This window comes from Corythoichthys intestinalis, chromosome 12, assembly GCF_030265065.1.
Source record: "Corythoichthys intestinalis isolate RoL2023-P3 chromosome 12, ASM3026506v1, whole genome shotgun sequence".
Taxonomy (NCBI): Eukaryota; Metazoa; Chordata; class Actinopteri; order Syngnathiformes; family Syngnathidae; genus Corythoichthys; species Corythoichthys intestinalis.
Window position 1 is genome coordinate 31,386,697 of NC_080406.1, and position 15,458 is coordinate 31,402,154.

The following is a 15,458-nucleotide window of genomic DNA, read 5'->3' on the forward strand; positions in this document are numbered from 1 at the left end:
GAATCAATCCTCACCCAAAAGCACATTCACACAGGATAAGCAAAATCTGTAAATTAGGCAATTTACTGACAATACAGCCGCCGAGGAGCACCGTCCAGGGATCTCCACCTGGAGGGCCACGCCTCTGCTGTGGATTCTCCATGTAGTCTAATATGGGGCTGTATTATAATTTCCCCCTGAAAAACAGTAGTAGTAGTAGTAGTAGTAGACGAAGAGCACATGGCAGCACATCAACAGCATGTCAACTCTCTGCAGGCACACTACACTAAGCTGATTAGGCAGGTCACAGGGTGTGGGTGCGTGTGTGTCAGACGTCTGCTTCTCTGTCTTGTGTCTCCTCGCTATCATGTCTGTTTGTCTGTCTGTTTCTTCAAGTCTGAAGAAAAAAATGTCAATTTGTTCAGGTGCTCATTGAGGCCTCCTAAGTATCAGTAACGACGATGGTGGTGTGTTCACATGTCAACCTGTCATTCAAACAGCCTGGCGGGGGGTGTGGTTGGTTGGGTTAATTGTGTTTGATCAGCCAATGGGGCAGCCGAGGAATAGAGCTGTCAAGTTTGCCTAGCAACAACCGCTTGTTGATTTTGAGTTTGTGTGGGAGTTCAACGGAAAATAAATCAACTCACTGGCTGCCACTGATGGTGATAGACTTCCACTATAGTTTAAGGGGCTGGCAATGAATGATAGCTGCCGCCAGCCTTCCCTGCTCAAATGAATTGTACATCTATTACCATCAATGGCAGTCATTGGGTTACTAATCTGCTACGAACACTAACAACTAGGGTTGTTCCGATCATGTTTTTTTTGCTCCCGATCCGATCCCGATCGTTTTAGTTTGAGTATCTGCCGATCCCGATATTTCCCGATTCGATTGCTTTTTTTTTTGCTCCCGATTCAATTCCAATCATTCCCGATCATTTTTCCCGATCATATACATTTTGGCATTGCATTAAGAAAAAATGAATAACACTTGGACGAATATATACATTCGACATACAGTACATAAGTACTGTATTTGTTTATTATGACAATAAATCCTCAAGATGGCATTTACATTATTAACATTCTTTCTGTGAGAGGGATCCACGGATAGAAAGACTTGTAATTCTTAAAGGATAAATGTGACTTTGTATATTGTGACTAAATATTGCCATCTAGTGTATTTGTTGAGCTTTCAGTAAATAATACTGTAGCCATTTAACTTCTGCCCAAATGCGTGATGGGAAGTGCAACCATGACTGTGCGTCGTGGTCCCAATTGATATATCTTCTCTGCGTTGGGAAATTGTATAGGGTGTTAAGAAAAAGATCAACTACTACCTTTCTTCCCCACATTGCTTCCCACGATTATTCTAAACGTTGGGAGAGGGATTGTAAAGCTTTAGCCATTTAAAAAAAAGGCTCCAAAAGCTACCAAAATTCACTCAACTCATTTTACGCTGTCTTTTAGCTCTATATACTGTATGGGTAAAACGGCGCCATTATAGATTGAACACGACAATGCTTGAGAGGGTCGTGCAGCGCATGCGTTAATTGCGTTAAATATTGTAACGTGATAAATGTAAAAAATATTAATTCTCGCCCCTACCTTAAGCTTAAACTAAAGACTCTGGAAGAGTGTAACACATTATGTCTGTAACGTTAACGTAACAATTAGAAAACAATTTAATTAAAAAAAAAAATATATATATATATATCAGGGGTCGCGTTAACCGAATATTTTCCGTCGTTGACCGGTTTTTTTAAACGGTGACGGAAAAAACTGAAGTCCATCCGTCATCTTGACAGGTTGCAATTCACACCCCAGACCACAGGGTGGCGAGTGAGCATATTAATTAGCTATTGTCTCTCTTGATGCATGACGTCGTTGGCCTTACTCGGAAAAATGTCAAGGCAACTGAGTGTTTGCCTGGCACAGCCAGACTGTTCACCCTGTATTTTTCAAACACTGAGAGAAAAGTCTGGGACACAGCCTCTCGAGTAGGTACAAAATCAATCGCCAAATCAGATTTGTTTATTTGCGTGACGTGTTCTTCACGAGCAACGTCACTCTTGCGCGCCGAAAGTCGTCTCTACAACAACACGGATGGCGGGACAGCCGAGAATATGTTCCAATCCGCGGTAAATTCAGTTTTAAATGAGCTAAAACACATCGACACGAGACATTGACAACAGTCTGTCTCGCGCTAGCCATGTTGAATAAACTCCGTTCTCCTCGTATGTTTACTTCCGCGCGCAAGTCCCTCGTCCTGCCCTCGCCGCTTTGCTAACAGCACGTCTGCCCGTCGCTGATTGGTGCACTCTGCTGTCTGTTTGCCTCATGTTAAGCTTGTTCGGACAGAATATTAATTAAAAATGAATGAAAACTAAATACTATTGAATATGTCATTATTATCATTTTAAAAATGTAAGTGACGGGTAAAAGTAGATTATGACTGGATTTTTATGACACTGTCAGTCAAAATGACAGACAACGAAGAAGTCTAGCGCAACCTCTGATATATATTAAAAAAAGGCATGTCCGATATTTTTTTGCAGATTCCGATACTTTGAAAACGACGTGATCAGACCCGATCAATTGGGATGCCGATCGATCGGGTCCGATCATCTCTACTAACTACTCTTAAAACCTTTGCTACATATCACTGCTACCTTTACTACCTGAAAGTGATACTTCTACAATAACTATTTCTGCTACTACGACTGATAGTGGCTTGAGTGTTGAAGGCTGAAAAAGACGAAAAAAACGAGCCGACCTAAGCATAGCCTTAGCTTTTTTGTCGACACAACTGACAATGACATTCTGCTGTTTCAACAAGCTATCCTCTACCACCAGCCCTGTCTTTCTTATATACCGTATTGGCCCGAATATGAGACAGCCCGTATTATAAGACGACCCCCTCTTTTTCAAGACTCAAGTTTGAAAAAAGAATTTTTAAACACCAAATTAATTTTTATACAGAAATTAATTACAGTACATCCGAAACAAATTAGTATATATTATTGAGAGAAAAAGCATCTTATTTTGCCTCATACAAATCTTAATATCTGAACATTTAAATATGTAAACTAAAGTGCACTCACATTCGTAAATGAATGGCTTCTGGTTTTTGAAATGTAAATAAACCAATCTATTGTGATAAAACAACAAAATTGCAATAACTGCATTAACCATCAAAGTGAAGCCTAACTGTAACTGTAGTCTTGAAACAAATCTTAATAAGGAAAAAGATTGCAATAAAATAATGCAAACTGGTTAACTAACAACAAGTACAACTAACAACTTAAACTAGCTGAGATCTGTCATGACAAAACATCGCTTCAGTGATATCTGGCGCCACCTAGCGTCGTGAATGGGGAGCGTAGCAGAGATCTGTCATGACAGAACATCGCGTCAATGATATCTGGCGCCATCTAGCGTGGTGAAAGGGTTTGACGTCTAGACCGCGAATACAAGACGACGCCCTCTTTTTCATTCTTATTTCAATGCAAAAAACACCGTCTTATTTTCGGGCCAATACGGTATTATATCCTCTGGTTGTCCTAGGTCTTTGACCGTTCTTGGGGGTAATTTAGTTTTGTGTAGCGATCGCAAATGCTAGTCAGTGACAGCCAACAAACACTTTTAATTTTTTCAGTGATAACAAATCTTAGTTTTGTAATTTATTTACACTTCCCCCTTACTAAAGTTCTTGTTTTTTTACAACAGAAAAGGTAACTGGCAGTCAGATACCAGTTTAATTATTTTCAGGTCATTCATTGTCAGACAGAAGCAGCAAGGCACAACGTCACGCTAAAAAATAAGTTAAAAATAGCAAAATGGCTTACCTCTTTGTCCTCTGAAAGACTATGCCAACCCAACAAAATGTTTACTGCATATGAAATGTGAATCGATTCACCAAGCTGCCATTAAAAGTCCGCGCAAGTTGATTAATTCTTCACATTTTTTCCTCCGAGTTTTGGTTTCGGGAAACGTATGAAGAAACATCCTTCATATGTCGTAATGTCTAGAGTCGTTTCTACATGTTCCAAAAAAGCAATGTGTGATCGGCATGTTCGTTTTTGAAAGATTACCGGAGAAAAGTAGCAGAATTAACATTGTTTCTATGCGAGGGCGGGCCTATAATGTCCCACTCTTGCCTTACTTCTGCTTTAAGATGCAACATCACGGTCTAAAAATAGCATGCGTGCGGTACGCCATTGGCTGGGGAAGGGCCATGGGCGTGGGAAGGCACCTACTTGACTAGGTAAAATTAGACTCACTCAAGGAGAAAACCTGGGTGTCAGGATTAGCGATGAGACAGCATAGAATAGGATGCCAACATACTCACACTCACAAGGGATTCACACAAATACTAGGTTCTAGACCACATGGCTGATTTGTGTACACTCCACCCCTCCCAATCACTTATCTCTTAGACCCCCCCCCTTTCCTTGGTTATCAGGCCCCCCACATGGTGTCAACTGGAAATACAACTAGCTAACAATAGCACCAACATATTCAGTTAGTGTAGGCGTTCAATGTATTTCTTGTTGTTTGTGCTTTTTCTGTCTCTCCTTCTTTTCTTCTGTTCCCCGAAAACCCCTTCCTGTTCGATGCTTTCTCCTAATAAACAAGGTACGTTGAATGATCACAATGGAAGTATGTCATACTCCCATGTGATACATTAAAATTGTTCACACCAATCGATACTCACATCGCCATTCTCCGTGTTAAGCAGGTGAACAGGACAGGTTAAAAAAAAAAAAAAAAACTCATGTGCAATCATGTGGCGTCTTTAAAGTATTTGACATAGTGTGCTGCAGTCAACATGACCCGAAAGCACGGATTTAAATTTTTTATTTGGCGGAACCGGCGTTATTATCCTTTTAATGTCATAATAGAAAATATGTTTTCTCCACTAAAGGGCACTCATGGTCTTAGGACGAAAGATGCTTGATTTCTACAGATTTTTTTTTCTCTCGCCGGATTTTTTTTTTTTTGCATTTCTTTGGCTTAATGTGGTTATGTAACAAGTTATAGTACAGTCTAATAATAACAGTGCATATAGATAACATTGTGCTGAGAAAAAAATACCATTGTTTAAAAAAAAAAAATCTGACATCGTAAGCAGTTACTCACAATGTTACTCATTACTTCAGTATTCTTTTTACCCGAATTTTTTTTATTTGTACTTGAGTACATTTTTTTGATGACAACTTTAACTTTTACCTCAGTAATATTAATTTGAAGTAATGCTACTCGAGTAAAATTTTTGGCTACTCTACCCACTATTTTCTCTCTCCTACAACAACACACAAACCAATACTACAACATCAATACTTTTACTACAAACTGCTACCATAAACTTCTCATATTACCTTCTACTACATCTACTAGTACTGCCTTCCCACCAATGCAACAATCCAAGGGCGTAGGTTTGTATAGGGACAGTAGGGACACAACACTACCAACTTTTCAAGATGCTTAAATTGTCCCCACCAACTTTTTAGCAACTTATTTGCATTATATAATAAATTCAGTTACATAGGTAATTTAGATCGTCTTCCCATATGTTGTAAGGATAGAATTGACCCTACCATTATTAAGTTAATTACTTTCATTTAGTTCAGACATACATTGACCCTTTCACTTGCTGAATGTGCCAGTCCATTTTTTTCTCCTCAAACACGTTTGATTGGCTGATGACTTGATGCCCCCCCACACACACAATCACCCCGACATACTAGTAAATACCATATTGGCCCGAATATAAGACGGTGTTTTTTGCATTGAAATAAGACTGAAAAAATGGCGGTCGTCTTGTATTTGCGGTCTAGACATTATACCCATTCACGACACAGGATGGCGCCAGATATCATTGAAGCGATGTTCTGTCATGACAGATCTTAGCAACTCTCAAGTTTAACCAGTTTGCATTGTTTTATTGCAATGTTTTTCCTTGTTCAGATCAGGCCATTTGGGGGCCCTTAGCAAAATAATGTAAAGGGGCCCATATTTTTGGCCCACCATTTCATCACAGTGTACTGTGAAACCCATACATGCAATCCAAGCCATACGTCCATATTTTGTGTATTAATCAGATTGTGTTGCACTGCATACTTCAAACTTCTCACCCCAAATGATTGTCAGTACTTACAGTAGATAGCACCAAACCTTTTTCTAAAAGAGGAAAGAAAGAAGAACTTATATATATATATATATATATATTTTTAAGCTTGTAATCAAGTATCAAAACTCACAAAAGTCAAATAAAGCTTACTGTAGTAAACAAAATAGAATAAAAATTAAACAATTGCCAGATTGGGGGCCCCCTAGTGGTCAGGGGCCCTAAGCAGCTGCATAATCTGCGTATAGGCTGGGCCGGCCCTGGTTCAGATTTGTTTCAAGACTACTTTTACAGTTAGACTTCACTTTGATGGTTAATGCAGTTATTGCAATTTAGTTGTTTTATCACAATAAATTGGTTTATTTACATTTCCAAACCAGAAGCCATTCATTTACGAATGTGATTTCACTTAGTTTACATATTTAAATGTTCAGATATTAAGATTTGAATGAGGCAAAATAACATGTGTTTTCTCTCAAATATATTGTTATAATCATTTGCTTCAGATGTACTGTAACTACTTTCTGTATAAAAATTAATTTGGTGTTCAAAAAGTCTTTTTTCAAACTTCAGTCTTGAAAAAGCGGGGGTCGTGTTATAATCAGGGCCGTCTTATATTCGGACCAATACGGTACAACATGCCGCATCCTCCGTCCCGTTCAAAGACGAGGAATATTAGAAGTTTTTTTTTCCGACAGCAGCGGCCACTGTAATTATTGTAAAAAGAAGTCAATGTTGTGGAGGCGGGGAACACACCACTAATTTAGCTATTGAAAGTCCGACTGGCATCAGTGTTCGCATAACATTAATCTGTGTGAATTTCCCAAAATTGAGTAGGAAGCTGCTTTGATAGAAATATCCTCCTTTATGTGTTTTCTACTGTTAACGTTAATTAAACTGTAAGAAACGTAGTGAACCAAGGTTTTCCACCTTCTCCCCAATTTTCATTTTTATTTTAACACTTAAAACAAGATGGAGAAAATTATTCGACGAGATTTAAGAAAAATGATCAGATTAAGACATTATAAATTTGCAGTGTGAAAGTTAGTATAAATCAATAGAGATTTATTTTGCATTGATAATTTAGTCTATCAATTAATTAGATTCATATTAGTGAGAAATGTAGCCCTGACCCCCGTTCACCCAGTCTGTTTGGTTTTATTCATGTCCTTTTCCCACCAAAAAGTGTACATGCAGGTTATGCTGTTATTTTGTCCCTACCAGTATTGAGACCAAATATACGGCCTTGCAACAATCTAATATTGCTTCAAATAGTAAGATATGCTTAACATTATTTTTTCCCTAGGATATGCTACTGAATGAGTGTGACATCATATTTGATGCAGGGCCAGCAAAGGAAAGTTAAACTACGCACAGTTGTTGTTGTTGCCGACAGAAAGAGTGCAAAGGGAGCAGGCGGGCAACGCGACCGTCGTTTCCAACCACAGCACCGACACACCCTGTTTGAGTCCCTCGCTCGCTCTAGATCTTCCAGACAGACGAGAGCGGACCAAAGCAAACCGCCACCACTGTCCGGAATAACATCAGGAAACAGACAGCTGGCCTCCAAAAGCGTCTGCACTGCTTCCAAGTTTAACTCACGTGACGACGTCATACTGTGAGCTGCTTCTACTTTGAATGAGTGTTTAGCCATGTGGTTCGTTAGCAAAGAGTGGCAGAACATAGTCATTAAAAGACATCACAGCAGTGGCGAGCTGTTCATTATGGACGTGGGCCTTCCGTAAAAGCCATCCTAACCCTTCCAGTGTCCTATTTTTTTGTGTACAAGCTGTATAAATTATATTTTTCATTTATATATTTTTTTATATACATATCCAGTGATCCCTCGGTACTTTGCGCTTCAAACTTCTCGCACTCAGATTTTTTTCCCAATAAAAATAAATAAATAAATAAATGGTCAGGCAGTGCACTGGAGTTGAATGAAAGACGGTTACGGTTTGATCTCGCCAGAGACGCTTACCTCAAAGCGCACATGGGTTAATCATCGCTTAGCTTGTTAAACAGTTGCTGTGGCAACTCATTGTGTGTAAGTGAGCAGCTTGAGCGGATTTGAGTGGACCCACTCAATGAAGCATTTAGTAAAGACAAGCATTTTTTCACTTTTTTTTGTTTAAAAATAATCCGGTGGGACAGTAACATGTTTAAAATACAATTATTACATTTGAAGTGCTTAAAAAATATTTACTAAAATATATATATTAGGGCTGTCAAACAATTAAAATTTTTAATCGAGTTAATCACAGCTTAAAAATTAATTGTAATCGCAATTCAAACCATCTAAAAATATGTCGTATTTTTCTGTTAATTATTGTTGGAATGGAAAGATAAGACACAAGGCAGATTTATACATTCAACATACTGTACATAAGTACTGTATTTGTTTATTATAACAATAAATCAACAAGATGGCATTAACATTAACATTCTGTTAAAGCGATCCATGGATAGAAAGACTTGTAGTTCTTAAAAGATAAATGTTAATACAAATTATAGAAATTTTATATTAAAACCCTCTTAATGTTTTCGTTTTGATGAAATTTGTAAAATTTTCAATCAAAAAATAAACTAGTAGCTCGCCATTGTTGATGTCAATAATTACACAATGCTCATGGTGCTTAAACCCATAAAATAAGTCACACCCAAGCGTCAGCAGAGGGCGACAAAACACCAAAAAACACAAGTAACAAGTGGGCATGACACTGTGCTGTCATTTTAATCTGTTTGAGCGGGGCATGTGTGTTAATTGCATCAAATATTTTAACGTGATTAATTTAAAAAACATTAATTACCGCCCGTTAACGCGATAATTTTGACAGCCCTAATATATATATATATATAAGTTTTTTAAGATTATACTTTGGGGAAAAAAAGTGAAAAAACGTGCTATGTCATGTATCTTTCCAATTCTAAATCTAAATAAATACATTGAACAATGAAAAAAAAACATAACATGTTTTTTCTTATTTTGGTGGGGGGGGCCGCAACTTCGCGTTTTTTCACTTATCGCGGCGGGTTCTGGTTCCCATTAACTACAAAAAATGAGGGATCACTGTAATTATATTTATAAATATACGCTATGGCGCATGCGAAACAGAGTCTAAAGTAATTGACATGGTTTTACGTCTGAAAATTGCAATCGATTAACTACAATCAAACATTATTGGTTGATTTACCCATCACACTCCAAACCAAACCAACACACGCACAGCTTGTCCTTTCCTCAGATTCATGAAGTCTTAACCAATAAATGGACCAGCTAACTGGGTCGTGTTAGAGGTTGACAAATCTGATTGGATCATAAGCCTTTCGGGAACCTTCGTATTGCTGATGTGAGCTTGACAAAAAAACATGATTTGATAACAGGAAATGTGCTGATTGACATAAATGAAATGAAAAATTTAAACTGATAATATTTAAATGACCAGTTCAGGGTGTTTCCTGCCTCCTGCCAGTTGATAGCTGGGATAGGCTCCAGCACCCCCACGACCGCCATGAGGATGAGCGATTCAGAAGATGAATAAATGAATATTTAAATGTATTACTCATTTTATGTAAAATACATTTTTTCATGGGCAGGATTTTTTAGTCCTTTCCCTGAAGGTATAGAAGGCCCTGAAAGTTCCCTACTGCGTCACAGCCAGTGTCTGCTCTGACTGTTGCTTTCAACACAACAGGAGTCTCAAATAACTTTGTGTGTTATACGTTAACTCATTACCTGCTATTGATAACAATAGATTTCCAATTCATCTAAACAGGGTGGACTGTCTGTGAATGCTCCATTTTCAGTTTGCTGCCAGCCTCTCCCAGTCAAAATGGATTGAACCTGTAGCGCCGTCACTGCAGCCAGTGAGTGAAATTAAACTACCAAGGGAGGATCAGTTGATACAAATCACTTTTGTAACCAGAGAAGGAACATCTGACCCTAATCAGCATATCTTTTGTGAGCACTATGGTCCTCATTAGTCATTCCTATTCACATTCGCCAAACCACAGGGTTTGCTCCAATTATCATCTTAAGTGTTTGTGGGGGAGGGCTGCCTTAGCTTTGTTGGACAGTGGACCAATCAGGCATGCAATCGGGCGGACAACCTTTTTACATATTTCAAATGAAAAGCTGCAGTGTGCCTACTGTATAAGGGACGGTGTAATAAAAAAAAAAAATATATATATTTTTTTGGTGGTGACATATGACACTTCGCCCTTTTCCCGGGGCTAGGTGTTGGAGGTTGTTGCCGAAGCAATTTTTCCTTCTGCGCCCTCATTGCGCCCACATGAGAGTGAGCCAATTCCTTTGCAAGTCCAACCAAGAAGTCCACCCATCTCTCTTATAGTCAAGATTAAAGCTGTCCCGACTAGTCAACGTTGTCGACGTCATCGTCGACGGGCAAAACATACCGTCGACGGGTAATGACGGGTTAAAAAAATTACATGCGGATCAAGTTTACAATGGCGGGGGAAAAAAAAAAAAGTTTACAATGGCGGGCGCTCGCGATGCAAGCGGTGAAAAAAATAAGCAGACCAGAATGGCCAGAGCCTGGAATTATTTCAAGGAAAATATGGAGGGTGCCACTGTGTGTACTCTTGCTAAGCTGAGCTCGCATACAAGCACGTAGCACGTCGGCTATGAACGAACACTTGAAGCGCCTTCACCCAAGTGTAATTTTGGAACACAACAAGATACAACAAGCTAGCACACTGTTTTTCAACACTAGTGTGCCATGAGAGATCGTCAGGTGTGCCGCGAGAAATCGGGCGGAGGTGCAGTTGGAGGGAAGGAAGGAGTCGGTAGAAAGTTCTCGGTTGTGTGCAGATGAGCAAATTATTGCTCGTGCCGCATTCAAGAACTGCTCGGATTTCTAGCTATCAGCGACCTTGCTGTCCGCTACAACGTGGATCCCAGCACGTCTACTGCACATAATTTGGTTAGACTCGTCGTGTGTCGATATACTCGAAAGTGTCCTTGAAAAACACTGGCCTATTGTAAGTCTATACAATTTTCTAATGATTTTTTAAAATTGAAGTTGCCTTTATGTGCATCTTATCAACTTGCATCATTACGTTTTTTCCACACGTACTTCATGTTTTTAATCTACTCTGCTGCTGCTCCTGAAAGCTGTAGATCTCGACATCTCAGCATGCAGATTGTATTTAGTAGGATCATGGAAGCTCCCAATTGGGGGGGGGGGGGATATATATACATAATATAATAAAAAATTATATGGAAACACAGCACTGGCCTGCTTACTATAATCCATGACTGCACTAATGTTAGTTACTTTATATTATATTATTGTGAATATACATATAGTAGTATACTATCAAATTAATACTATATATCTAATTTTTGTTACTATGACTATGTGTGCCTTTCATTCAAAATAATTGTAGTAATATTTCAGTGTGCCCTCTGCTTTATCTATTTTTAGATTAAAACAAAAGTTGAACAGTTTTTCCCCTCCCCCAAAAATGCGGAATGCGCACCAGAATGAGCATCTGAACTCACACAAAGTATTCTGAAAATGATTGTCCGGGACATTGCAATTCATTTTAACATTTAGACATACCAGAAAAAGAGTAAGAATTGTTTTGACTCCTGTTAAAAAGGTGAAGTCACAGTGTTTCCGTTTACCGGTACATTTTTTTTGCACTAGTTAATGCCAGCAGCATTTTACCTCATTTTTTTGTGATTTATTATTGATATTTATGTTATTTATTTGTATGTTAATAAAGAATTTAGGTGTTCCAAAATGTTTTTGTGAATTAATAAGCTTCAACAAAAAAATAATTATTAAATTAGTAAATAGATAAATAAATATTAGATTAGTCGACTAATCGTAAAAATAGTCGGCTGACTAATCGGGAGGAAATTAGTCGTTTGGGACAGCCCTAGTCAAGATACTAATTGCAGCTATCCAGAGTGAAACCCCCCCTTCACACCTAGGCAGCGACTCCACAGGAGTGTTTAGGGGGTGGCCTCCTTGATTGCTTGTTTGAGTGGTCTATTGTTTGACAAAGCCCAGTAGTCAGTTTGGTATCAGGGTCATTTGATGCCTTTCTGGTATTTCTTTATAGCCCAAAAACCCCGGGACTTCCAGTATTCATGCTCTATAGGGGGTCAAACAAGATACAAAATAATTTCTAATACATGCAGCTCATTTCAAGCAAACTAATGAATTCCAATTATTTATAATAGGCCCGACTAATGACTATATTAACGCAAGTCAACTTTTTTTCTAAAGCACTTTCACAACAACTGCAGCTGTACCAAAACACTTACCAGAACACATGCCAGATAAAAAAAAACATAAAAGAGTATAAATGACAAACAATAACTTGTCCATTGCTACATTGGCTATGTCTTTAAAGAACGTCTTTCACAAGCGCATCAAAGCGAGAGACTGACGTCACTCACATCAAGATAGAAAGTAATAGTGAACAAACATTTCGATTTCCTGCCACTTGGTATGTATTTGCAATTGTTGACCTATCAAAATAAAGTACAGTTACTAGAATAAACCTTTATTTCACAAATAGTGCAGTTTACGTTTCTTGCTTTGGTAACAAACCGGAAGTTTGTCATTTTACAACCGTTGAAATTGATGCTGGTGTTGCCATTGGTCGCTACTCCAGTCAGCGGCGCTCAGACCAAATTTGAGTCCGCTCGGAATAAGCAGCTTTCCGGCGTGTCTTGTTGGGCCGAACGCTTCCAGTCATGGACCTTCTTCCGGCTCACGTCCAGCTGTCCGTCGGATAAAACTTTATCGGACCACATTGTCATGGGAATACTATTCGCCCGGTGCGCTCGGCCCGGTGGATCTGTTTCTTGATGGAAAGCATGTCACCGCAGCAGCAGGGCGCCACAGTGGGCCGGAGCGCCTCGGACTCTTTGGCCGGGAACAGCGCGCCGCTCCCGGATAGTAAAAAGGTAGACAGCCGGTCCACTTCCCGGTAGTCTTTCCCCCCCCCTCTTTTATTTAATTTTTTTTTTTTTTTTTTTTTTTTTTTTGCTGTACTTTGCGTCCTAGTCTGTCCATTTTATGCACGTAGTAAATCAATTTCGGACAATTTGAGATATGATATGAGCCTCTTAATATTTCAGTACCCCAACGGTTAAATGTTAAAATGTTGCATACAAGTGGAAGATGTAACACTTTCCTGGCCACATCTATCGTATTTATGACAATAATTAGTTCTAAACATATTACCCCCCCCCCCCCCCCCCAAAAAAAAAGGGTTTGAAAAAAAGTGCATTATTTGCATGTTGCGTTTTGAAAATTTGAAATGTGAAAATAGTCTATTTGATAGCACGCAGATTTATGTGGATGCTGCATGTGCATCGTAAAATATTGCCATATGCATCCTTTTTTTCAAAAGCATTATTTAACATTTTCGCTTTGAATGTTGTCGTTTTGTGATAAAATATGTATTGTAACGTTGCAATTTCAAGGAGGACCTACCACATTGCTGGCCAAATATCTTGTAGTTGTGACAATGTATTTGGTTTTTTAGAAAAACGTAACATTACTGTGGAAAACATTACGATTCTTTGCAAGAATTTCTTGCTAGTGTTACTATAATTGCAGTTGTTGTATTTCATGTATTTGCATACAGAATAGTACAGCAAGCTGATTGATTCATACGCCAGCACGCACGCTTTGCAGTGTTGAGTCAACCAATGCTTGCAAACAGCGACGCGTGTGGCTGTTGTGGGAACTGCAGCTGCACAGTATTCATATTTATAGTCTTTTGTGAGCCAGTTTTGCGTACTAATGGAAAAATACTGTATTTGTGGAAAATGACAACTTTCCTGGCAAAATAAATCGCATTATATTTGTGACATTATTTATGGTGTTTGCTTTTTTTGGGCCCCGACACAGCTTTTTGTGGTTACCTCTTGGATTTTTGTGTATACAGTATATAAAATGCACTTGTGTGGCCATGTATCCCACAAACCAAGTTGTGCTGTGATTTAGTGGGACATTGACGCTGAGTAAGCTTGTTGATATTTGGAGCACGTAGAGTCACGTCTGAAATGTATGCGATTATCTTTTTTTTAAGGTGCACTTTAGTGAGCCTTTTGCTGTCGTTGGCTGATTTTGCTCTGGGCCACCAAAGTGCTCACGAATGTTGAATCTCCACATGCCGGACGTTTATCTGCATTTTTTTGTCACTGTTTCATTAAGATGATTGAAGGGTCAGCATTTTAAAGTGATGGGTGACAACCAGAGGTGGGTAGAGTAGCCAAAAATTTCACTCAAGGACGAGTAGTGTTACTTCAAAATAATATTAATCAAGTAAAAGTAAAAGTAGTCATCCAAAAAATGTACTCAAGTACAAGTCAAAAAGTATACATTGAAAAGAATTAGGGCTGCAGCTATCGATTAAGTAGTCGATTAATCGATGAGCTAGTTAGTTCGCATAATCGAGTAATCAGATAAGGAACATGAAAAATTAAAATACCTGAGCCTCAAACGGTATAAAAAAATTAATCTATGTACAACAAAAGCGCAATTGGCTAACTAGCAAAGGTCCGCTCGCTTAAATGCTATAAAATACAAACTTTTTTTTTTTTTTTTTTAATCACCAAATGGTTCAGACATATATTCCCACAAAAATGGCTAAATTTACCTATAAACTAAATTACGAATGGCATTTAAAAACATTAGCTCAACAAAAACTTGGCTTACATTGGTCTTAACAAGGAGCAGTTGGATTCAGCCATGTAAAATGAGGCAGACCAGAGGGCGGTGTATCCACCCTAATCAATAAAACTAAATGCAAACATTTTCAAAATAAACCATTACAGTGCCACTTTAATTAAACGAATACTCGAAGCAACAAGATTTAATTTGCACATTTTTTTGCAATCGAATACTCGAGTTAATCGATTTATCATTGCAGCTCTAAAAAGAATACTCAAGGAATAAGTAACATTGTGAGTAACTGCTTCCGATGTCTGATTCTTTTTTTTTTTTTTTTGAAACTGTGGTATTTAAAAAAAATTTTTTTCAATGACCTGTTGTCATAACGATACTATACAATAACCCATTACATAACCACATAAAGCCAAAGGGGGGAAAAAATCATTGAATTCCAGGGGGGAAAAAATCATTGAATTAGAGCGATAGAAAAAAGACATATAAAGCATTATTCGTCCAAAGAGTGCCCTCTAGTAGTGAAAATAGTTTAAATAGTTCGTTCATAGTTACTATTATGAAATTAAAAGGATCATACCTCCGGTTTTGTGTGGTTAATCGGTCCCAAATAAAACACTGGGAAAGAGGTTTAAATCTGCGCTTTTGATTCATGTCAAATACTTCATTTTTTA

The 15,458-nt window shown here is 38.3% G+C and overlaps 1 protein-coding gene across 9 annotated transcripts in view; it reads left to right on the plus strand.

Moving 5' to 3' along the window:
• The window catches only part of LOC130926637 (rho GTPase-activating protein 20), a 164,643-nt gene that overhangs the window by 105,347 nt on the left and 43,838 nt on the right, over positions 1-15,458 (plus strand). Inside the window, exon 1 of one of the 9 annotated variants that reach the window (XM_057851644.1) lies at positions 12,766-13,055. The exons of the other annotated variants lie outside the window; for them this stretch is intronic. Coding sequence (XP_057707627.1) covers positions 12,957-13,055 — 99 coding nt within the window. The 5' untranslated portion in view covers positions 12,766-12,956. Of the gene's footprint in view, positions 1-12,765; positions 13,056-15,458 lie in introns of those variants that run through there. 9 annotated transcript variants of the gene reach the window in all.